Source organism: Leptidea sinapis, chromosome 15 (assembly GCF_905404315.1).
Source record: "Leptidea sinapis chromosome 15, ilLepSina1.1, whole genome shotgun sequence".
NCBI classification, from domain to species: domain Eukaryota; kingdom Metazoa; phylum Arthropoda; class Insecta; order Lepidoptera; family Pieridae; genus Leptidea; species Leptidea sinapis.
In genome coordinates, this window is record NC_066279.1 from 13,872,806 (window position 1) to 13,896,721 (window position 23,916).

General features: G+C 34.8%; 2 protein-coding genes across 2 annotated transcripts in view; one reads left to right on the forward strand and one right to left on the reverse strand.

Moving 5' to 3' along the window:
• LOC126968316 (zinc finger protein 675-like) overlaps window positions 1-23,916 on the reverse strand; it is a 288,679-nt gene that overhangs the window by 84,169 nt on the left and 180,594 nt on the right. The gene's annotated exons all lie outside the window — the stretch shown is intronic.
• Window positions 1,900-23,350, forward strand: LOC126968355 (low density lipoprotein receptor adapter protein 1). The gene is made up of 6 exons (XM_050813339.1): window positions 1,900-2,058; window positions 11,309-11,391; window positions 17,536-17,638; window positions 19,086-19,320; window positions 21,726-21,811; window positions 23,177-23,350. The coding sequence occupies exons 2-6, from the start codon at window positions 11,338-11,340 to the stop codon at window positions 23,269-23,271; spliced, it is 573 nt and encodes a 190-aa protein (XP_050669296.1). The 5' UTR covers window positions 1,900-2,058; window positions 11,309-11,337; the 3' UTR covers window positions 23,272-23,350.

Genomic DNA, 23,916 nt, shown 5'->3' on the forward strand with positions numbered 1-23,916 from the left:
ACATAGGGTGTTCTTTTAAGTATTTGAACCATTAAATTATTAGTTTTATTCATTGATATATTTGTCTAAATCAAGTGCCTGACATTTAAATTAAATTCTAAAAGATTTAAACGCATGCAATAACAATTGATTTTCATAACACATATAATAAGGTATAATAATTAAAGGATACATACCTATGCAAATATTATGAAACATAAAAACCATGGAGATAGATAACCTACTCACTAAAAATCGTGAATGATTTACTGTGAAATGAACCTCATATTGGTGGATATTGAGTCGTTTGTTGGTTATTTGACACACCTTAGCCCTAACTGTATGACTACATTCACGTACAACAGGGTGCATTTGTATGAATGCTTATTTCTAATGAAACCCTTACAAACAAAATCAACACGTTTTTGTCCGTGGACTGATTTTGATCAAATACAGCTTAAATTACGTTAAAGTATATAAATATTAATATAATAATACACATATATAAATAATAATAATAATGATAAATATAAAGTTTCAAGCAAGTACAAAAAAACAGACACACAATTTTATTAGTATTTTTGTGTTCAGTTAACTTCCTTTATCACCTACAATCGGTTTTTGGAAAAAATATCGAATGTACCGGCTCTATAGTTTTATTATTAGTATAGAAGATTAAACACGGAAAGGACTTGGAGTGTGGCATGACTTTCCTAACTTCCTTTTACGAGAAGGCAATTTTAAGATTAGTGCCTATTTGCCCCCCTAAGAAAATATATTAGAGTCAAAGTCAAATGAACTTAATTCAATTAGGCTTAAACGAAGCGATTTTGAATCGTCCACACACACAGTGCGGTTTTCAAGGAGCTTTCTTCCACGTACTACAAAGCTGTGGAATGAACTTCCTTGTGCGGTGTTTCCGGGACGATACGACATGAGTACCTTAAAAAAAAAGCACGTACAACTTCCTTAAAGGCCGCCAACGCTCTTGTGATTCCTCTGGTGGCAAGAGAATGTGGGTGGCGGTGATCACTTAACACCAGGTGACCCGTACGCTCGTTTGTCGTCCTATTCCATAAAAAAAAATATGTTCGTAAAAAGTTGAGCTCGTGAGAAGAGCATATTATAAGGCCACTCTTTTTAATCTAATAAAGTATTTTACTATGGCTGTTATACATAATATAACAAATTTGTAATAGTATACATTATTTCATAAAAAGTAATTAAGAATTTACTGTATGAATTATCGTATATTGGACGCATCAACCTTTAGAGCTTGAATTCATTGTTTGTGTAAGGATGCTTCGTGAACATGATGGTCGTCATTACTATCATAATTAGTAATTTCATTCAACAAATACAATGATTTATTAACTATAACAGGTCGACCTGGCACCACAAACAGCACCCGTTCACGAGTTGACGCATGGACCAGCCATCGTTCCCTTCGCACATATTTGAGGGAAGGAGGCGACACGCCACACGACGCCGCCGCAAGCAATGCCATTCAGTGAGCATGACGAACCATGTTGTAGCATACCTACGCATGATTTAATTTGAAAAAAATATAATAAGTATTCTACAGAAGTAACAATAAAATTTTCTTGTATCTAGATATATAAGTATCATAATATAAAAACTACATTATCACTGTAACATAAAGTATAGACAAATTACAACAGCCTGTATTTCTTATCACTAAAGTGCTCTAGCATATGAGTAATCTAAATCTTTATCAGATATAAACGATACCTTATCTACTAACAATTAAAGTTCAGTATTGTTTGTGTATAGTTGTGTATGTGTTATACGTGTCGTCTATTATAACATGAGCTCCTCCGTCCCTCTTACGGCGCATTAATCAGTAACAGAAAGGGAAATTGTATTCTATTCTGAGGGTCACACGTAATATGCTACCATATTTTTCATTTTTGAGTCGTAACACTCAATAGTGAAACAGCGGCGTGCGCTTCGGTCGTATTGTTTTTAAAGGTTTTTTTTTTTGTGTTTTGGCATTGGTTTTTGTTTCAGCCAGTTGACAAAAAGGTTTTAGTGTTTTGTGATTTTGTTTTTTTTAAGGTATGATTTCTTTTATTATGATTTATTTGACTAGTGACGTAGTTAGATAATAGATTTGACGTAATAGTACGAGTAGGTACTATAATTATCTAAGCATAGCCATTTTTGCACCTGTGTGATAAACTTCTGATTTTTATCATGGATTGGTTGGTTCAGAAGTTAAAATTTTCGCGGTAAACATTCGTAGTTAGTGGGTTTGATTCTTGACAATCATTCTTATTAAAGTTCACATATGCTTTTATAAATTACATATTTTATCTTTATTTATTCGTGCGATTTAATCATTAATATTGAGATACATACACAAAAATATGTATGCATGTAATAAACAAATAAAAAAAAATGTTATCTGTCAAGTTCCAAGAAGCCGTGCCGTCTGTGGGATACGATATTTTTTGAGATTCGATATTTTGATATTTGCGATATTTTCAAATACATTCATCCCGTTTATTTTTTTTTTTGATTCAATGTTATTGCGATCTGTTTTCTTACCATAAACAAAACATTGATTGTATTTATTTCTATTTTAAGATATAGTTAAAAGTAAGGATTTATCAACAATCCCTTTATTTTTTTTATTTCGATAACTTACAGTGTTATAATAACTTAATTACTATACAATAGTGTGAACATTTTACACCATTTAAAAGTTTTCGCTTTTTCTTCTATGTTATAACCCCGCGTTGGTGGCGATGGTGTAGTAGAAAGTCCCGCTTCAGTTGGCTGTGTCAGACACTTCCTGTATTCATCCTTAGTTTTTAGACCAGTATTGACTTCTGTCAGTAGGTATTCTACTGGTAGCCTTTGCACTGTTAAAGAATTTCTTGTTTAACTGTATTTTGTATCCTCTTGTATGTTTTTGTTGCTCACTTAGTATTTACACATTTTACGTATCGGAACATGCATAGAACTTATGTCTTCTATGGAGTCATCACTTGAGAAGGTCGCGGGATGGGGTGAAATCAACCTCGTCCAGTATAACCCCTACAAGATTCAATTTATTCGTTATCACTACAAAAAAAACATTTGTCGTAAAAAAAAACTTAATCTCAGAATACTATGTACAATTTTTTTTTTTTTAAAGCCAAATTGGCTTCGAAGAAGCTGGGCGTCATAAATAGAGCACGCTAATACTTCAAGCCGGCCTATATTCTGGCACTCTATAAAGTTCAGGTCCGGCCACACATGGAGTATTGCTGTGATCTCTGGTCTGGCGCACCTCAGTATCAGCTCAAACCAATTGACCGCGTGCAACGCAGAGCTGCTAGAAAAGTTGGGGACCCAGTGCTCAATGAACAGTTGGATCACTGGGCGTTGCGTAGAGACGTTGCTTCATTGTGTGTCTTTTATCGCATCTATCACGGAGAGTGTTCGGAAGTCCTATTCCGTGCCGCCCAATTCCATCTTACACACAACACAACGACACGCCATAAATTAGGGTATCATTATCATCTCCTCCATCTGGATGTCGGCTATTCCTCTACAGTGCGGTGCTCATGCCAACTACTTTAACTATATTCGATGGTTAGAAATTTCAAAATCTGCAGAGAATCGAAAGAAGCAATAAATGCACTATCGTCCAAACAGACATGTCGACTTATCAGCTAAAGCAGACAAGATCTATTATCAACACACCCCTAAATAAGCAACTTTTCACAATCGTTGTAACTGACAGCCTTAGACGCAGATGAAGTTTTGTCGAGGATGAAAAAAGGAGGAGTCTACGAACATCTCAAGATTCTGAACTTCTCTGCACGCAAACTTGCGGAAACAGGATAACTAAGCCTCTTACCATTCTATAACCAATATCGTAGTTCATCAAAAACACAAACAAAAAAGCTAATGAAGAACGAGTTACAAATATAAATATATTTTACTCCTAAATCTCAGTTCAGCTCCAAACGTCACACAATAGGTTACTAAAAATCAGTGTAGTATGTACCCAACTGTAACCAAGTAGACACCAGTTTTTGAAGACCAGTGCCAGACAGTATTTGGTATTAAGCTAATAATCGTTTTCAACAACTTATTTTATTTGAACGTGTGGTAAAGTTTTCTTCCGAAGTAAATTCATATTCATTTTAAATAGATTGGCATACAACTTTAGCGCCCGCGTATTTTTACATACCTGGTAATATTTAATATACTTTTGGCCTGGTTGTCACATCGGCTTTCCGAGAATGTGTGATATAAAGAAAGTAGTGTCATATACAAGCATTGTTTCTATATTTAGCAATGACCCATCACTGATACATAATCTGTACTCACATTAACATAATATGTATAATTTTAGATTCATGCCCGACGCTCCGTCACATCACAATTACCACCAACAATACACAACACTACATCCACAGCTATAGTACATGAACAATCAATTTGTGTTCAGCCAAACGTTGCCTGTAAAGCACACATTATTTTAATAAAAACAGACGCAAAAGACTTGTTATTTCTGCTACATATTTATATACAAAGTGAAAGATATTCTCTGTAAGCTGCCTTAAAATTGATTCTTTATTCGCTTTATGCATACTAAACTACGCGTTAGAAGATTATTTTCTTTTGCGGGCACCCGTGGCTGTACTCACGCGAATTCTGTTGTCTTATTTTCTTGTTAAAACGAATCGATTTTTTTGATTTAGAAATATATTTGTTCACCATAGGACGTGACAATAACATAACATAACCAGCAACATCAGTTCGTAATGGGACTTTAAGAGGTTATGGGGCTTCAAGCCGGCCCACATTCTAGCACTCTACAAAAACAAATCTACAAATCGCAGCTCCGGCCACATATGGAGTATTGCTGTCATCTCTGGCTTGGCGCACCCCAGTATCAGCTCAAACCATTTGACCGCGTGTAACGCAGAGCTGCAAAAAAATTTGGGGACCCAGTGCTCTATGAACAGTTGGATCACTGGGCGTTGCGTAGAGACGTTGCTTCATTGTGTGTCTTTTATCGCATCTATCACGGAGAGTGTTCCAAAGACCTGTTTCACTGATTCCTGCCGCCGAATTCCATCTTACACACAACACAACGCCATAAATTAGGATATTATCATCTCCTCACCCCAGTATCAGTTATATCTATTAGATCGCGAGCAACGCAGAGCTGCTCAAGTTTTCGGTGCAGTACAGTGCTCTGTGAACGGCTCAATCTCCTGGCGTTGCGTAGAGACGTCGCTTCGTTGTGTGTTTTCTATTATTATCACGGGGAGTGTTCTATGAGCCCTTTGACCTGATTCCTGCCGCCAAATTTCATCTTCGACACGCCACAAATTACAATATCATCCCCACTATGATTAAATGATGGATAGTTAGAGGATGATACAATACCCTTAAAAACAGCAGGTACACTGCCTTAAAGGCCGCTCAACGCTCTTGGGATTCCTCTGGTGTCGCAGGAGAAATTCGACGACGATGATCACTTAACGACACGTACGCTCTTTTCCATAAAATATAAACAAAAACAGAGGGATTGCCAAAATAGACTAGTGGATTATCTTACTAAAACGAATAGAGACACAGATAAAAATACTTAAACCAATTAAGACTTCGCTTAGATAACAGCAATGTGCATTTTTTTAAAAATAATAAATGTAGAATATTGAATCTATAGACACGGCACGGTTTCAAAGTTACTATATGTATAGATATATAATTTTAATGATGTCGTGTTTAGATAAGATAAAACATGATAAGGTACGCACATGATTATTAGCTTAGCTCAATCAGGGACATTTTGATACCTAGCTTATTGTTAGTGATGTTTTTAGTAATATTATAATTACACTAGCTGACCCGACAATTTGCATTCCATTTAAATAAATAAAAAAAAAATTTTTTTTTGCAGGATAAAGAAAGATTTAGACCGATTCTTAGACCCACCAAATATACATTTTAATTTTATTAAATCTGTCAAACCGTTTCTGACGAGTATGAGGAGTAGTAGGAGTATTCAAATATTTCTATTCAAAATTGGATATGATGTCTCTTATCGTACGTCAAAAATTATTACTATTTCGAAAAATTCGCACAACACATTTCCTTTGTACATTTTCTGGGATTATGTTGTGAAATTGTTACCTCTCTATAATATATTCTTGATAAATCTAATGTTATGTCCTCAAGCGGAAAATCTAGATACTGTTTATAATAATATTGAGTATTGACACCAAGAACATAACATAAAACATAAACTTGTTATGCCTACTGTACGGTAATTCGAGTTAGTTACTCTTTTGTTGGCAATATACTTTTACAGCATAATCCCAAAAAATGTTCAAAACAATATGCTACGAAATTGAAAAGGAATTGTTAAAAAACGTTTGTGTGGTAAAGGTTACTATAACACAAATGACTGTCTTAATGATAGCACAGATTGTAAATGGAGCGAAAAATCTCAGGCTATTTAATAAATTTATTTAAAATTTTAATTATTGTAATAATTTTGTTAAAAAAATAGCCCACTCTTGCGCATGTTCTTCTCAGTTCTGAGGCATACATATTCGCACAGGTGGTAGTTTTTAACGTACAATACTTGATTTTAACAAAGAATTCGAGACTGCAAGTCTCGTGCCAGATTTTGGCGAGACAACACGTCCTGAGGATGCCTCGTGTAGAGGCGAAACACGTGTCGAATTGTTTTAAAGTGAAATATTGGCGGAATTAACACTAAAGAAAACTTAAATTATTTGTATAAATGCTATGCTATTTAAATTCTATGATATTAAAGACTTTTATTCAGACAACAGCTATACAATAATGTGTCGTAATACTACTGTACTGTTGTATATGTATTTTATAATTTAAATTATTCATATATGTGGCTTTTTTACTTTCTGTAAGTCCGTTTGCCAGTTGGCAAATGCCTCCTCCCTCTCCATTCTGGTCTATCTCTGGCTACTCTACTCCATGTTATGCCAGAAACCTGCCTGATACCATCATACCATATATTTTGTTGTCCGCCTCTCTTTCTTTAACTTTCGCTTGGGTACCATTGTGTAATTATTTTGCTCCATTTGTGGTTCCTCATTGTACTTGATGAGAAAGCTCACCTTTGCTCAGAGGGCAATGACGAAGGCTTTGCTCGGAGTTTCCATGCGAGATGGAATTAGAAATGAGCAGATCCATAGGAGAATCAAAGTCACCGACATAGAGCCCAAATGATTGCGAAACTGAAGTGGCATGTTCGAAGGAAAGATGGCCGGTTGGGCAGAAAAGTCCTCAAATGGGGACCACGTGCCGGAAGACGCAGTGTTGGTAGGCCCACCACAAGATGGACCGACAATCTTAAATATATCAAGTCAGGACCTTGGTCCATTCTATTTTAAAAATATATGATTTTCAATTTGAATTTAACTTGCAATTTGCAATTACAACTTAGGTATTCTGACAAAAAATCCTCAATCATAATTATCAATACTAAGAATGAACTGAGTAAAAGAGGACTCACCTCGGGCCGAGAACTTCTATAGATTAATTAGTGAAATATTTAATAAATTCTTAGAGAAGTTATTACGGTTGGTATTTTAACTTTAAATTCTTTAAGAGAACGAAAGCGTGAAATGAACTTAAACAACGGTAGTAGACAGGAAAATTTAAGCAAAGGGGCCTAGTTTACAGAATTTGTAAGATTAATAACGGGTTGATCGAAGACTTCCACATCATCGTAGAAAATATTGTACGATGTACTATATATTGCATGTATTATATAGTATGTGATATACTTATATGATTTTACATGATCCCAGAATGAGTACAAAACTAATGTGCTACGAAATTCAAAAGAACACTTAGTCTTTAGGTAGATATACTAATGTTTATATATTTCAAACAGTTTGAGTCAATTAAATATTTGTATGACAAATTAGTGGCAAATTATGCCGTTCAACAACTAATTTCAAAAACTATGTAGGTAAGCACGATTCACGTAAATAAATAAATTTCATATGTGGTAATGGTTTTTAATATATATTGGAGTTCAACATTAATGACTTTCTCAGGTTTGAGGTTTAAATTTCGAATGGTAAAATACACTCATGTTCTTTAGCGGAACGTAAGAAAAAGGTTTGATTTTTATTGTTGTAAGTATTGGGCTTAGTGGCCACAAGCATTAATAAATCCTATAAACAATTAAGTTTTATAACGTTTCTGTATGTATGTTTGTTTGTAACTCATTTGGGCGCGATTTTGACCCACTTTAAACGGCCAGATTTCGTTCAAACTTCGTAGATTTATCGAGGACCGATTGCAATACATTAATTTGATAATATTATTTTATATTTCAATATGCAAAATAAGATTTTTCTTATTTTATATATTTTTTCATATATCATCAACAAGGCAGGAATTGATGTTAATTTTAAATTTCAATTATTATCTTTACAACCGAAGCGTGTTTTTTAGTTGTTTCAAACTATTTTTATTAATTTATTTTTACATAATATTTAGGTAAAATACCGTATTCATTATTGTATATTGCTTAAACTTAGTTTTGTTTTGGTTATTAAGAAATTGTACTTTAATAATGTTTGTTGATGAATTGAGCATCACCTGCTGAGGGGTACACCATCTGTTACCCTATTTCCGATACCCAAACTGACACGACAGGTGGATTACTTAATACAAGGTGAAATGATACACAGGGTCAAATGCTATTGGTGTTTATTAAGAGAGGGGCGAACGGGCAAGTTGCGAAAAAAAGTTAAAAACTTTATTCTTGAGTCTATTTGAATTATTACGTTAGTAGGTATCAGTTCAGAAAATCACTATAATATTATGCAAATATTACATTATTACTAGCTGACCCAGCAACGTTGTATTGCCGATATTAAAATCGCGATACAAAAGTAAGTAACTGTTGATCGTAGATGGGTGAAAATTTGAAGTTGTATGTATTTATTAACGCTGACTCATAATAAAATAAATTTTAAAAAAAATGACAAAAAAATAAGAAAATAAAACTTGTTTGTTTTTTTAAACCACCCTTACCATTTAGAGGGGTGAAAAATAGATGTTGTCCGATTCTCAGACCTACCCAATATGCACTCAAAATTTCATGAGAATCGGTCAAGCCGTTTCGAAGGAGTTTAACTACAAACACCGCGACATGAGAATTTCATATATTAGATATGGTTTTTTTTTGTTTTTGTAATTTTTTATATTTTGTCTAACCTCTGGAACTCTTTTTAGAGTTCCGTAGCCAAATGGCAAAAAACGGAACCCTTATAGATTGGTCATGTCTGTCTGTCCGTATGTCACAGCCACATTTTTCCGAAACTATAAGATGTATACTGTTGAAACTTGGCAAGTAGATGTATTCTGTGAACCGAATTGACATTTTCAAACAAAAATAGACAAAAAAACATTAATTTTTGGAGTTCCGTATACTTAGAACTAATACTCAAGCATCTTGGATAGGTCTTCAAAAAGGCACGAGAGGTACTTCCAAAGTGGTAAAATTTGTCCCCCCCCCCTATTACTTCTAAAATAAGAGAATGAACTGAATGAAAACTAAAAACAATATATGATGCATACTTCCACCGAAAATTGATTTGAACGGGATCTAGAAAGTAGTTTTTTTTAATACGTCATAAATCGTTACAACGAACTTTTATATTATGTTACTTGCTGCTACGGAACCCTTCATGGGCGAGTCCGACTCGCACTTGGCCGCTTTTTCACTTGTATAATTCTGTGTAGTTTGTTTTTGTTATGAATAAAGATTTCGCTCACAATAATATGATGGAAATTACAAAATCAGCCACCCATGAACATGTTTCAATACCGTGCATCATATCTAAGTTTATTTTACAATTTGGGATCAATCGCTTTTTCAAATATCCACAAACGACTTAAAAGTTCAATGGTGTAATAATTAGAACTATTGACTCTACTCCTGGGTACTTACTGGTACTTACCTCGTACCAATATGTTTAAAATCGGAAACTCTGTTCTTAAAATTAAAGTTATTTTTTTATTATTATAATAAAGGACCAGACAAGCAGGGCGTTCAAATGATGCTAATTGATACGCCCTGCCCATTACAATGCTGCTGAGGATTCTTAAAAACTCTAAAATTCTGAGTGGCACTACAATTGTTCGTCACCTTGGGACATATGATGTTAAGTCTCATTTACCCAGTAATTTCACTAGCTACGGCGCCTTTCAGATAAATACAAAATAACATATTACTGCTTCACGTCAGAAATAGGCGCCTTTGTGGTACCCATAATCTTGCCGACATCCTGTGCAAAGGAGCCTCCCACTCCCAATTTACTTATTACTATTTATTGTTTTATATTATATATTTTTATATTCATTCCAATCTGTTAAAATGAGCAATAAAACCCTTATTGCAACTCTTCGTTTTCTGTCTGACCCTCTTGCTATGCTGTATACGCATGCTCCAAACATCATCCCTAAGTTGTATCAGCTGGGCAAAACAGTATAAAACTTCAAGAAGAAGTCAATGGACTTCGACTGCGAGGACTTCAGAATATAGCATAAAATGACAATGCTTTATGGATTTTTTTATTGTAAAGGAGGACAAACGAGCGTATAGGTTACCTAGTGGTAAATGATCACCGTCGCCCACATTATCTTGCAACACCAAAGGAATCACAGAAACGTCGGTGGCCTTTACGGAAGGTGTAAGTGCTTTTCTTGAAGGTACCCATGTCGTATTGTCCCGGAAACACCGCACAAGCAAGCTCGTACCACAGCTTTGTAGTACGTGGAAGAAAGCTACTTGAAAACCGCACTGTGGAGATCCGCTACACATCCAGATGGTGGGGATGATATCCTAGCTTGTATATTTTATATAATTTTATCTGTGCGTAAAACTAATGCCGTTTTTGGGTGTGTCATTGATAAAAACTTTCACGCTATCGAATTTCAATTCTATTCTTTTTTTCCTAGTGTAACTTTTGTGGAAGATGCACCATAATTTTAGCCAATATCACGTTAAAGTTAACTACCAAGCTAAGAGTATTGGTTTCTAATTTTAACGGTAGTGATCGGTACTAAGATTGAACTTTCTTTAAACATTCTGTTAAACTATAAAGAACATACACAAATATATGTAATTACTTTAATTATTAATTATATTATATTTAGTGACATTTACAACTTAATCGTATTCCTTAAAACTAGGAAGAGCAAACATTTCAAAGGAAGTTGGGCAGAGAGCTTCAGGAGGTATATTTGTATATGAGAGATATTTTAAAATATTTCTAAATCTTTTCAGATGATGCCGTAATGACGTAATCTTTCAAGATGGCCGACCAAGAGGGACCTGTCACTGTCAGCGACTTGCCAATAACATTCCAAGTAAGAATTATTTAAAATATAAATGAATACAGTATATACGAAATAATTTGGGTACGAAAGCAGAATTAAACTAATAATTTCATATACAAATCCACACATAAAAACACAATAACCGATGATAACATATATTAATAAATATAACATTCATATTCATACGCATATGGTTCTTATAATGTTATTAAACTACAGATATTATGAAAACGTAAGTTGGTTGAATATTCATTAGTTACTTTTTTTGTTTACTGGGTGGCCGAAAAACTGACGTCCAAAGCTAAAATTTGAATTTGGCTCATTTTATTGACCAATGTTCTGAGAAGTTTTTAAAAATAGTTAGAAGCCATAGGCTACCCATTTTTTTTGATACTTTGAACATTTTCATGAATTTAACTGGAGCAGTTATCTTGAACTTACGACTCAATTCTAAACTAGTTCCGCATTGTCTAAACTATTCATAGTTTCTTATGTGGTTATTGCAACTGTAGTTAATAATTATCAACAATAAAATTAACTAAAAGTGTCCAAAAAATTAGAATTAGTCCTAAACCACAATTAGGTGAAAAAAGCGGATAAAGGGGAAAAAATTATTATCTCCTAAACTACGCAAAATCGTAGAACATACATAGGGGTGACTCGGATACTCATCACCATGAGGCTTTCAAATTTTAGATTTGGACGTCAACTTCTCGGCCACCCTGTATATAAAGAGACCTGTAATTGTTTGTTATACCTACACTAATGTTTAATTAATAATATGGCAACTTAAACAGGATTATGATGAAAAAGAAAATCTTTCAGCCCCAATGTTACTATAATATAAATAAATAGAGATACATATAGGTTCATATAATATGTAACATCTTTACTCAAACTGAACACACAGACAAACTGAAAAGAGAATGACACACTCTTGGAAGCATTCATAATCATGCACAAATGTATACACACACAAACATATTTTATAATTAGTTTCAATAATATAAAAAAGCAATGATATAATTAGTTAGGAGACTCATAGCAGTCTCCCAACTGTAGTTAATAAGTATTGCTGTACTATTGTAACTATACTACATATTGGGAGAAAAATACGTATTTTTTTTTTATGGAATAGGAGGACAAACGAGCGTACGGGTCACCTGGTGTTAAGTGATCACCGCCGCAACTTGCAACACCAGAGGAATCACAGGAGCGTTGCCAGCCTTTAAGGAAGGTGTACGGGCTTTTTTTGAAGGTACCCATGTCGTATCGTCCCGGAAACACTGCACAAGGAAGCTCATTCCACAGCTTTGTAGTACGTGGAAGAAAGCTCCTTGAAAACTGAACTGTGGAGGACCGCCACACATCCAAATGGTGAGGATGATAGCCTAAATTGTGGCGTATTTGATTTGAAAAAAAAAATGTTTATGGCTTTTTTGTAATATTTATTCTAACTTTTATTTTATTTATTACTACTGTGGCTTGATATGTTGTTTTCAAGGCCGGATGTATTAGTGTCACTATTTGTTCAAGTGCACAATCATTCTTTGAACCGGTGGGCACTCGCCAACACAAAACTTCTTCAAATTATAATACGCTAATCTGTTTGCAATCTAATGTGTATAATTTAGTTATATATCGCTCTCCATAGAGAACAAAAATTTACACTAAAATCTATGCCTGTTATATCTGATTAACTTCCTCTTCTTATAAATAAAAATTAATGTTTGTATGTTTCCGAAACCATTCACATAGTATTGGAAAGAAACTTTGGTAGAGTGTCCTGGTGATGCCCTTATCGATTCGTGGTCCAAAAAACTAATTTTTCGCGTGTTTATTGCTTTAAGTAGGTATTCGTGCCATTACAACGCATACCGGGTATAGCTTATGTGTCCTCAATGCATTTTGAAACCATTGATGAGATTTTGGTGAGACTTTGATAGAGTGATCTATTTTACCTGACACCCGTGACGATTCCTTGGCCAGAAATATCTATTAGAATCTTATTGGAATATATATACATACATGCCACTTAACACTTTTTACACGCTTTTTATTAGCTTCACCTGTTTGTTTGTTTGTAACCGACTCATTTGGGCGCAATTTTGATACAATTAAAACGGCCAGATTTCGTTCAAACTTCGTAGATTTATCGAGGACCGATGACAATACATTAATTTAGTAAAATTATTCTATTTTTCAATTTCCAAAATAAGATTTTTATTAATTTATATTTAAACCACTTAGATTATTTAAACCACTTAGAGACTAGTCTCTAAGTGGTTTAAATCTAATATATAAAATTCTCGTGTCATGGTGTTCAACTTTGAACTCCTCTGAAACGGCTTGACCGATTCTCATGAAATTTTGCGTGCATATTGGGTAGGTCTGAGAATCGGACAACATCTATTTTTCATCCCCCTAAATGTTAATTTTTTCGACATTTTTTTTTAAATATACATACAACTTCAAATTTTCACCCATCTACGATCAACAGTTACTTTTTTACGCGATTTTAATATCGGCAATACAACGTTTGCTGGGTCAGCTAGTATATCTATAAAACATTGTATGTTTTATTAAATCGAGCTACTTATACGAAAGTAATCTAATTACAATTATAAACAAATAAGCAATGAATTCACAATTCTTATTTATAACAGAACACAGATAATTATAGGATTTTATGACTTAGCTGATTAATGGTTGTCGTACACAAAAATCTATGCATAAATGATATTTTTTCACATGTGGCATTGCAACCCAATTCCGGGTGCAGATACTCACTCATAATTATTATGAAACAAACAAAGTCCTCCACCGCGTCTGTTTGCGGTAAACTCAAAACCTACTACACCGATTTTAATACTATTCTCACCAATGGATAGATTGCTCTGGAGGAAAGTTTTAGTATATAATTTGGTTAGATTTAGTAAGTATACATTAACGATATTTGTTGGAGGTGTCGGAAAAAAATAAGCCGCCTGGGAGCTTTCAACGAAAACGCTGTCTAAAACCTTCGAGATATAACAAATAATGTATTGTGAAAATGTGTATCATAAATAGGTCAATAAAAACCTCTAAGATGGCATATGTCTATCTCTTAAGAATCACGTCCTTTATACATTTTAATACTTAAAAAAATGGCAATTATAACGCGGTAATATAAAGGGTGTTTACACAAACACAATGCTAAAATCCTTGCCATTTTATTACTGCATAATATTATAAAATCATTCAGAAAAACATTATTGTATCATTTTAAACTCAATTAACTTTGATTACACATTTCCGATGACTTTAGACTACATTATTCCCGAATAATGACATCATTAAATTATATTGACAGATCAGGTCTGTCGGGTCAGCTAGTTTATAATAAATAAAGTTTTTTTTCATTTCACTTTGCTCCTATTTCTGTCGTGAAACAGTGATGTGTAAGCATTACTGTGTTTCGGTCTGAAGGGCGCTGTAGCTAGTGAAATTACTGGGCAATGTGACGAGCGCAATTGTAGTGCCGCTATGAATTTTTGTGTTTTTCAAGAATCCTGAGCGGTATGGCAATGTAATTGGCAGGGCGTATCAATTACCATCATTTGAACGTCCTGCTCGTCTCGTCTCTTATTGTCATAAAAAAACTTAATCTAATATATGAAATTCTCGTGTCATGGTGTTAAACATTGAACTCCTCCGAAACGGCTTCACCGATTCTAATGAAATTTTGAGTGCATATTGGGTAGGTCTGAGAATCGGACAACATCTACGAGAGAAGACTACGTTTAATTTGTATTTTATTTTAAATGTCATACCTATGCATTATAAAACGAACGATGCTTACAATATTTAAAATATTTTTCAGTTTGCTGAAACAGATTTTTCATGCTATAATTTATGTAAACTACAGCTAAGTGCATACTTTGAATTGAATATATCTCATTAGCAATGTTCAACAGAGGTTAATTAATTTAACTCGGACCGTAATGACAATTTTAATACACGCGAGGCAATGCATTACAGACGCAACAGTAATATAACTACAGTATAGTTGCATTATGTAAGTACATTATATAAAAAAGATAAATAAAAAAAACTACTGTATCACCTGATTCATGCCGCCGAATTCAACCTTCAAGGATATCAACATACATAAGTTTGCGCGTTTATCATTAAAAAAAACATTTTTGTCGTTTCACTGCTCTTCCACAACACCTTCCTTTAAAGTCCCGCTTAGTATCGGAATACTGGGTCTCGAAATCTTGACGAATTACTAATTTCCCGGTCATCTGGAAGGTAAAGCGAAATTGGCTTCGAAAATGCTGGGCGTCATAAATAGAACACGGTAATCCATTCTGAATCTATCTTCATTCTAATGAAACATATAAAAAAGTGCAACCAAATAATTCTTCCGATATAATAAAGGGTCTTTCAATAACTTTCAATATTTCATGTATTTACTAACGAGTATTTGTGAATATATCTACACTTTAATACATGTTACACTTCAAACAATAGTTATAAGTTCTGGAAAATTATTTAATGTTTAGTATAAGATATCAATAGTGTATCATAATCTATATATATATATATATATATAATAAATGAATTGTTCGTTAGTCTCGCACTCGTTAACAGTTAAACTCGAGAACGGCTGGATCGATTGAATTATTTGTGGAAGTCCAGAGAAGGTTTAAAAGGTGAATAATATGAAAATTTTCGAAATGAAATAAAAACAACAATTTTGTTTTTCCTTTGATGTGTCCCCCGTCGTTCACAAATCAAACCGAAAGAATCGTTAAAATGAATAACTAATTAGAATCTTTATATCGTCTGAACTTTCTCCGGGGGTAAAAAAAAAATTTAAGTTTTTATTCTTATTACTTTATATGGCAATACAACGTTTGCTGGGTCAGCTAGTACTAAATAAATAAATCATTAAAAAAATATTTATGTCAGTAACCATTAGAACATAAACGTTTTTCAATAACTGTATTGAATTTCGTATCACATTTCGTTTGTATATTTTCTGGAATCATGCAGTAAAAGCATTAACATCATATCAACATAACACGAATAATATAAAACGTTATAATTTCAACAATTAATTCAAAATAGCAACATTGCACGCTCCAAATGCTGTTACCTAACATTCGAACAGACAATAGCTAGTCACGAAATTGTAATTAACGTTATCAAACTCATTTCCCATTGTAATACTTACATATTTACGTAACAATTAATGTCTACATTTTAAATGGCTAAGATATCAATTAATTAATATAACAAACACCAGACGTCGCTGTTTAACCATCATAAAAAAAGTCAAAAGTAAAATACAGCCTAGCGAATCTCGATAAGAAAAAAGAGATTCAATCGATGGTATGCTTTAACATGGTTCGTCATGCTCACTGAATGGCTTTGCTTGCGGCGGTGTCGTGTGACGGGTCTCCTTCCTTCAAATATGGGGATGCCTAAGTAAAAATTGAAATTTAGTTTAGTATCAAACGTGCAGTGATTTGAATTAGTAGCGAAGAAATATTATCCGACTAAGTTTTTAAAGCGAACAGTTGCTTAAAACGTAAAAGCATATACCCAACAAAGGATTTACTAACGGCCGATTTCAAAAACCTATCTATCCTTAGTTTAACTTACTAGACGTAGACAAATCTATCCTTTTATGCTTTCAATAACCTATTGACAGATACCATTGGAGTATAAATGTATTAGACATTACTATGGATAGATTAGATCTTGTCATTAAACGGTGACAGAAATGTATCCGTAAGTTAAACTAAGGGTAGATAAATTATTGAAAACGGCCGTAAGTCGAGTCTAACGAGAAGTAGGCATATATATTTCTTCCTGGGGCTAATATTATGATTATCACAGTTTCTAGTAAATGTACAGCAAACAAGCCTTTATACTGGTGCAAGAAGCCTCTAAATGGTAAAGATTCCTCCCACGTATTTCCAAGTAGATACATTAAGGGTACCATCAAAAAAGGCACCTACCTAAAAGACCTGACAGTCAAGCCTCCTGTGATTCATCTTCTGCTGCAAGACTATAGGCTATATATACACTTATCTGTACTCCTATCTCAATTAAAGTCCCCACTTCAGTTAATAAAAGTTATAATTCTTCAGACTTCAGTTAACAAAAATATAATAATTGCAGGTAAAATATTTAGGTCAGAGTGACGCACGAGGACTATGGGGCATCAAACACACAAGAAAACCAGTTGATCTGATGGTAGCAGCCGCCAAAGCCTTACCACCAGGTAGGTTCTTTATTTATATGTTCTATATTACTTTGTTGTATACTAAGGGTTAAGAAAAGTGATAGATTAAACTTAAAAGAAATAAAAAAAAGGACAAACATTGCAGACGTATCACAAACTATTACTGAACTCAAATGGCAATGCGCAGGACACCTTAGACGAGGCAAATAAGAGAAATGGGCCAAAATAGTAACAGAATGGTATCCTAGAGAAGGAAAAAGACAGATAGGGAGACCGAGTTGTAGATGGAGCGACGATTTAAAAGATGCCGCTGGTATGACGTGGAACAGATTATGTCATGACCGAGAACACTGGAAGAGCCTGGGGGAGGCCTATGCGAAGGCAATCTGTGCCGATGTCTAACACAGCAAACTCAATGTAAATCTAAAACTTGTTACTAAAGGCTATTCTCATTATCTATACTTATAATAAATCTCTTGATTCCTTAAATTGCCGGTGAAAACTTTAAATACTTTTCATCTCAGAAAATTAAAGAGTTCCCGTGGGATAGTTAGAAAACTAAAGTCACTTATATTGCTTAGTGCATAATAACTTATGTACATAATTTAATATAATTTGGCATGTTGATACCTTCAACTATTTACCACTGGAATGGCGGCTGTCAAAGTTCTTTTGTGCCTGTTTGATATTCGCCATTTTGGCACTGTTAGCCATGTAGCGAGAGTCTGTGGTTCTAACACTAGTGATGACAACCTCAGCTAAACAAAAATCGATAGGAAAACTATTTACAAAAAAAAGTAGTTGAGTACTTTATTACGTTGATTCCTGAAGTATAAATAACACGGAAAACGACCGAAATAAATTCATAATGGATTAATACTTCAGAGCATAAGCATCTCTCGCAGCCATTTGTATTAAACGTCAAACTTAGTTCTCTGTACGCTCGCGAGTGGCGCTTCAAATAGGCACAAAAAAATCTGTTAAGCATATGGAACAGCCTGTTCAGTGGTATTTATACAGGTCAGTGGTCTAGAGCCATCGGAAATGTGGAATCAAAGTTAATGAGTTTAAAATTATACAAAAACGTATTTTGAACGATTTTATAATAATATGTAGTAATTAAATGATAAGGATTATTATCGTATTTGTGTATATAGCTTTTAGATTACCGCTTTATAATTGACAATTTCTCCATACATTATTTAGATATATATCTCAATGTGTTTTTTTTTCGATTTCGATCGATTTCGTTAAAAATCTCCCAGACGGCATATTTTTCCCGACATCTCCAACAAATATCGCTGTGTAGAAAAACGTAACAAATTATATACTAAAACCTTGCTCGAGAATCACGCTATCCATTGGTCAAAATAGCATTAAAATCGGTACAGTAGCTAATGCGTTTATCGCGAACAGACAGACACGGTGGAGGATGTTGTTTTATAAAATGTAATGATGTATTACATTATTATTTACATATTTCCAGGTGAAACGCTGCCAATAGTGAAACTAACCATCACGGTAGACGGTGTGCACTTGGAAACCGTTCAGCGACGAGACGACATGGAGCATATGGCTGTCTTCTTCAACATCGAGTCCATCTCATACGGTGTACAAGACCTGGTCTACACCAGGGTTTTCTCCATGATAATCGTCAAAGACAATGCTGATGTGAAGGGATTGAATCCGTTCGAATGTCACGCATTTGTCTGTGAGTCAAGGTATATTTTTCTTTGCATTGTTCAGGCTAATACCAACCATCCAACGTAAAAATTCAATTCTATGTGTAATTCTCATATTAATCAAATAAAATACTAAAAGATACTTGATCATAAAATAAATCTAAACAATAAAGTTTTATTCAAAATAGGATGTGGCATCACTTATTCAAAGTCAAAAAAACTACCACCCATTCCAAAATGAATGCCTCAGGCCTGAGAAAAACGGGCGCAACAAACTCAGAAGGGCTTTTTTTTCATCAATTAATATGTTTACAATATAACATATTTATTGATGAAAAATTGTACAATCAAATATATTATTTAATAGCCTGAGGGCGGTCGCTCCATTCCCAATTTGTGTTATCATTAAGAAAGTCATTTATATTATAGTAACCTTTATACCACACAAACTTTTTCTAACAATTCTTTTGAATAACGTAATACTTTTGTTCTGAACATTTTCTGAGATCTTGTTGTAAAATAATATAGGTACATCGCCCCACAAAAGACATACTCCACCTACCGAGTATAAGTTTTATTTTACGATACTATATTGTAACGATATTTTTATGAAAAAAAGAAGCCCGTCGAGTTTCTTGCGATCTTCTTCTCAGGTCTGAGGCATACTTTTTCGAATGGGTGTTTGACTTTCAATAAGTAATATCATATCCTATTTTGAATAAAGATTTTTAAATTTGATTTTATATTGCATTAAGATACCTCAATATTTTTTTAGATAAGGTCCAAGTGTCTAAGAAATAAAATTAGGAAATCTTTCCAGTAGTTTTTCCGTGATGCCTCCTTCTGATGAAAACCTCTATCATTTTATTTATCTAGATGTGTGATATATTGAGAAATCGGTCATCACTTATCAGCCCTAAGAATTCTCGAGTAGCGAAACGATAAGTTGAATAAAAACGTGAGATAAAATCATCGAAATGATAATGTTATTGTGACGGACTGTGGGATTTGTGTCAGAGATGAGGGCGTGGTTTTATGAAGTAATCGTAATCGGTGTCCTCCCGCCGCGGCCCTACCCTCGCCTCTATCTTTGCCACATCTCACCTACAACTATGTACATAGTTGGCTGACACCACTGATTCCACCTTCGCTCGACACGCCACAGGTTAGGATATCATCCCCACCATCTGGATGTGTGGAGGTCCTCCACAGTGCGGTTTTCCGGGACGATACGACATGGGTACCTTCAAAAAAAGCGCGTACACCTTCCTTAACTACCGGCAACGCTCTTGTGATTCCTCTGGTGTTGCAAGAGAATGTGGGCGGCGGTGACCCGTACGCTCGTTTGTCCTCCTATTCCATAAAAAAGAAACACACAGCACCCAAAATATTTTTTTTTAATTTCAATAATTGTAACTAAAACAGAAAGGTTACTATAACATAAATGACTTTCTTAATGATACCACAGATTGGCAATGGAGCGACCGCCCTCAGGCTATTAAATAATAAGTTTAATTGTACAGTGTTACATTGTAAATGTTACTTTAATTGTAAAACATATTTTTGGTGAAAAAAAAGCCCGCTGAGTTTGTTGCGCCCATTCTTCTCAGGCCTGAGGCATTCATTTTGGAATGGTTGGTAGTTTTTTGACTTTCAATAAGTGATGTCACATCCTATTTTGAATTAAAATATTTGAATTTGAATTAATAAATAAGATTGTATAAAAATATGCTTTTTTTTTTACTTTTTAGTGCGTATTATATCTATTATTTTGGAATAGTCTTTTTTCATGTCTTTTTGTAATTGTATTTTTTTTTCAATCTGGAGTGCTCTTATAATTTGTCTAATTATGCGTACACCTAATTAATTTTGCAAAGCAGCAATCAACGTAAGTGCATTGCAATTTGATTACAGACAGTTAAAAATTCTGCCACTGATCGCATCCTTACTGTAATTCATTAAAGAGTTCCATTGATCATCATATTTGACTACGACAATTACTTGACCATAACGACGTTACGAAAGGTGACTCAAATATCCGGATAGAGTAAAATGATTTGGCCAACTATCGTTAATTTGCTCCAAAAAATTGAAGAGTTCCGTTACTTTGTCATGGATGCCATAGTCAGAACCTAGTTATTCGTCCATTTGTTCCGCACATACTCATAGAAAATTTTTGACTTCTCTATTATCGTTTTCTCATGGATTCCGCTGTCAGACCTGGACCAAATTGAAATATCATCACATGGGTATCACTAGCTTTCAAATAAAAACAGAATTTTCAAAATCAGTTCTCAGTCACAGTTGAAAGTTCAGAGCTAACAAACATAAAAAAACCGAGGAATTGAGAACGTCCTTGTTTTTTGAAGTCGGTTAAAAAGATAAGTCATAAATATTTGTCATTTTTTCCACCATTAATTCAATTTGTGCGTGTATCGTTACAGAAACGCTGCCAGACGACTAACATACTCACTGGCTGCTGCCTTCCAAGATTACTCCCGCAGGGTCAAGGAAATGCAAGTCTCACCAGGTATATTGTTCAGTCACTTTTTATTGATCAGATCACATAAATCTACTTCTACCCCATAGCATACAATCAAAGTTCCTTGTGCAGTGTCTCTAGGGCGATACGACAAGGGTTTATTTTATATAAGGAGGGGCCAATATTCGGTAAGTTCAGTATCATCAGCCTACAAAGTTATGGTTATAGTTGGAAAAGCGGCTTTAGCACACATCCGGTTCTCCTTCTGGTACCTGCTCGCAAGAGCGCGGGCACCACCTTCTATAAATACTCTCAACCAGGCGGGTGGATGGGTAAACCCGTCCCGTCCAACCTCGGCCACACTCAGGTCGGTATGAGGTGCATGTACGCGCCCCTCAGTCGCCCGGTGCAGCAGCACGCTCCGCCACCTCCTTTTGCGAGATGACGTCCTCGCAGAAGGTCGTGACCGCGGTAAAATGTCTTTCGCTGCCGACCATGGGGCGTATGTCGGCCGGCAGCGAGAGATCTTCTCCAATGATGGCCCGGCGCTGCACTACCCAGGCTGGGCATACTGCCAGGGTATGCTGAGGGGAGTCCTCACTGCAGTCGCAGTGGTGACAGATGGGTCTCAGTTCCCTCCTAGCGACCGAGTGCAGGTACTTCTCAAAGCAGCCGCGCTCGGAATGTACCTGCGTCAGTCGGAAGGAACGGAAAAAGCCCCGTGCTGACGCCCTACCCACTCGACAATGACGGGCTGGAGCACCTCCACGGCAGCAAATCCACCGCGTGGAGCCTCCAGCTGGAACGACCATCTAGCAAGGATGGCGCTATTTGCCAGTCGCGTACCTCCTCGGGCGGGGGCCGACTACCATTCAAATTTGTAATATTAGTAGGGATATTTTAGTGTACATACCTTGTTAGCGAAATTTTTCAAATAAATAAATTCACGAAGTAAACAAATGAAATAACTAAATAAAAAACCAACTAATAAAGTACTAGAGGTAGGGTCACTTGTCCTACTGTGAGCCAGACAGATTCATTGAACCACCGCCATATTTCATACATGCAATATTGTCATTTCACACTCACTAATACTATGAAAAGTGACGCAGTATCCTTCTCTTCTTATGATCCGATCATTGTAAAAGATAGTATAGCTCAATGTGTACACCCAGAAGTCCACAATGAACCAATTCCTATTTTTCACAAAATCTATTGTGACAGAAAAAATATTGATAGTATAGAAAAACTAAATTCAAAACCAGTTAAATTCCTTAGCTAAGTGCACGATTGCGCAGTTTAAAAACTAAAAAGTTATATGGCTCTGAAATTTACCTGGTTCATAGCTGGATCACTTACCCTATGCAGTTTTTTAAGGTCTATATTTTTTAATTCTGCTTTGTCCGTTTTCAGACTTAAACGAGAAGCCTCCAAGCTTAAAGAAGAGATTTGCGATAGACCTTCGAAGTCCAGAAGAGATAGAAGCAGAATTGGAGACAGAAGCATAATAATTTATTTATTTATTTATAATGTAATATAATGTAAATAATTTAATCAAGTAGTTTTAATAAATGAGTTGTGTTTGAAGGTGAAACTTTTATTACATCGCCTCAAATTTTGTCGGCCATTTATCGCTCATGTCGCATTACAAGTTATAGGGGTGAAGTTGTATCATTAATTTTATCTTCACCCATGCTTTAAATTCTCTATTAATGTCTTGTGTGTTAAACAAATAACTGAGTACTAGTGGTGGTACGGTGGTCTCATGCCGTTGCCTTATGGCAACGGCAGCAAAAAGGAGGTTAAAGATCCTAAAATAGATCCTTAGATTATTGCCAACATTAAAACACCCAATGTGCTAATAACCATTACATCATCCAAACGAGTGTCGTAATGAAATTCAGTACAACATTACATCATCCATTTTCATTACAACACTCGTTTGGATGATGTAATGGTTACTAGGACTGGCTTAATGTTAGCAGTAAGCTGTTTAAGAATCTTTTATAGAGAATTCATATCATGGGTGTCAATAAAGTCTTGTATGCAACTGTTGATAATTAGGTATTAAAACTTTCATGTGATATTATTATCATATTAAAGTTAAATTAAAGATAAACCCACATTCATGTTTTAATACCCCTTATTACACA